This window comes from Priapulus caudatus, unplaced genomic scaffold (genome assembly GCF_000485595.1).
Source record: "Priapulus caudatus unplaced genomic scaffold, Priapulus_caudatus-5.0.1 Scaffold463, whole genome shotgun sequence".
In the NCBI taxonomy this organism is placed as follows: domain Eukaryota; kingdom Metazoa; phylum Priapulida; class Priapulimorpha; order Priapulimorphida; family Priapulidae; genus Priapulus; species Priapulus caudatus.
In genome coordinates, this window is record NW_014577524.1 from 106,723 (window position 1) to 108,519 (window position 1,797).

Sequence of the window (1,797 nt, forward strand, 5' to 3'; positions counted from 1 at the left end):
TACCCCCCCCCCCCACCCCACCACACACACACACACACACACACATCCCAAATATCAAGACCATACATCGAGCGGTTAAGATTTGTGCCCAACTGTTGCCAGACGCACGGACGGACGGACAATCATGCGATTCTACAACCTGCATCTGACTTTGTCAGCTGAACTAATAAAATGAGGGCAACCACACTATCATGCATCCACATAGCTGCTCGTAATCCTACCCGAGCCGTGGTAAACCAACTCCTTATAATGCCTCAATTATTCAACCCATATATATGCACACATGCTAATTAATACACATTAATTACGGGTTAAAATGTCAAGACATGAGAACCTCATGCGTGAAAGCTAATTAGCTGTATGCATTAGCTATGCATTAATGCATACACTTTCCATAAGACAAACATACAACATTCTGTGGCGTAGGCTCGCTGTACGGTGTAGTTGCGAATCTCGCCAGACCGTCCTTATAGACGTATATGCGAAGTGGGTTACATGACGTCACCACTGTATACACGCGAAGGTCAAACTTGAAGCCATCGATCAGGAATGTCTGAAAAGAAGCAGATTTTGGTATTACCAAACTAGCGATGTTTTAGTTAGTCGATTGTGTATCCAGTTTTAGATTTCATTCGAATCTATTACTACATTGCGTCATCACCATAACCTCAATATCGACTAGATGTATGATGATAAAACAATGTACGTACTGCAAATATCAAAGATACAGGAGTTTTCATAATTGCACTATGTAATTTTACACCTTAAAAATGAATCGAGCTGTTATTACCCTAGACACATAGACCTGGCACACGAGATCATCGAAAGGTTTGATGTCCTTGGGGTTTCTTGTAACAAATATGCCTCTCCCTTGGCATCCACTATCCGGTTTACAGATGTACGTTTTATTCTTCTTAGTTCTAACATAGGTCTGGAAGTCACCAGCACTATGGAGCAAGTACAACAAACTTAAGTGACATGCCTGCACTTTAAATAAATTGAATGAGAATTAAGTTCATTATATATTAATTTACAAGGTGAAACATCCACTATGACATCACTTTGCCCAGTGGGCTTTAAATACCAATACCAATTCATGGGCCTGAGAAAAGTTACATTAAGCACATTATCACAACAGTAAATGAACATTTTTCTGCACGGAAACTGCATGCCTAGACATCCGTAGCACAATTTAAACTGTGCCTGTAAAACCACTGTTACTCCCATATCTGTAGAAACAACAACATTCCCATTACAATTACATGCACTAAGCAAAAGCATGAGCAGAACAGGCATAGGGTTATTTAGCAGAGCTGATCCGACAGACGACACATACTCAGCAGGCAGGCACCACGTGCGAGGAAAGATCGCATACTCCTTAGGGAACTGTTTCTGCATGCGATTCATGTTTCTCGCCAGGAGATCCTTGCGGCAAATTTCGCTCATGCCGGGAAAGTGATTCACTTTCTGTAAGTACATTCCTACTTCACTTACATACACAAGAGCAGAAAAAGTCGCCAGTCAGTCTGTACAAATAAACCACATTAACACCACAGGTTGGATTTTCCAGAACTTCACTGATAGCACCAACGCAATATGACCCCACAATGCCAGTCACAATATTTAGCTGGAAAGAAATCCTATGCACGTCTATTTTGCACAGCTACAAAATGCCAGAATAACCAACCTGTACAGGGTTCTCCCCAGGATGAAATTCAAACAGAGGGGAGGGGTAAGGGTGAGGGTGAGGGGGGGGGAAACTAGGGGGAGGAGGGAGGGGGGAAACTAAGGGGGTCC

General features: G+C 42.5%; 1 protein-coding gene across 1 annotated transcript in view; it reads right to left on the reverse strand.

Moving 5' to 3' along the window:
- LOC106810682 (tubulin polyglutamylase TTLL13-like) overlaps positions 1–1,797 on the reverse strand; it is a 22,473-nt gene that overhangs the window by 15,207 nt on the left and 5,469 nt on the right. Inside the window, exons 5-7 of the mRNA XM_014814111.1 lie at positions 1,337–1,489; positions 791–947; positions 410–553 (exon numbers count right to left, since the gene is read on the reverse strand). Of these exons, the coding sequence (XP_014669597.1) occupies positions 410–553; positions 791–947; positions 1,337–1,489 (454 nt within the window). The remainder of the gene's footprint in view (positions 1–409; positions 554–790; positions 948–1,336; positions 1,490–1,797) is intronic.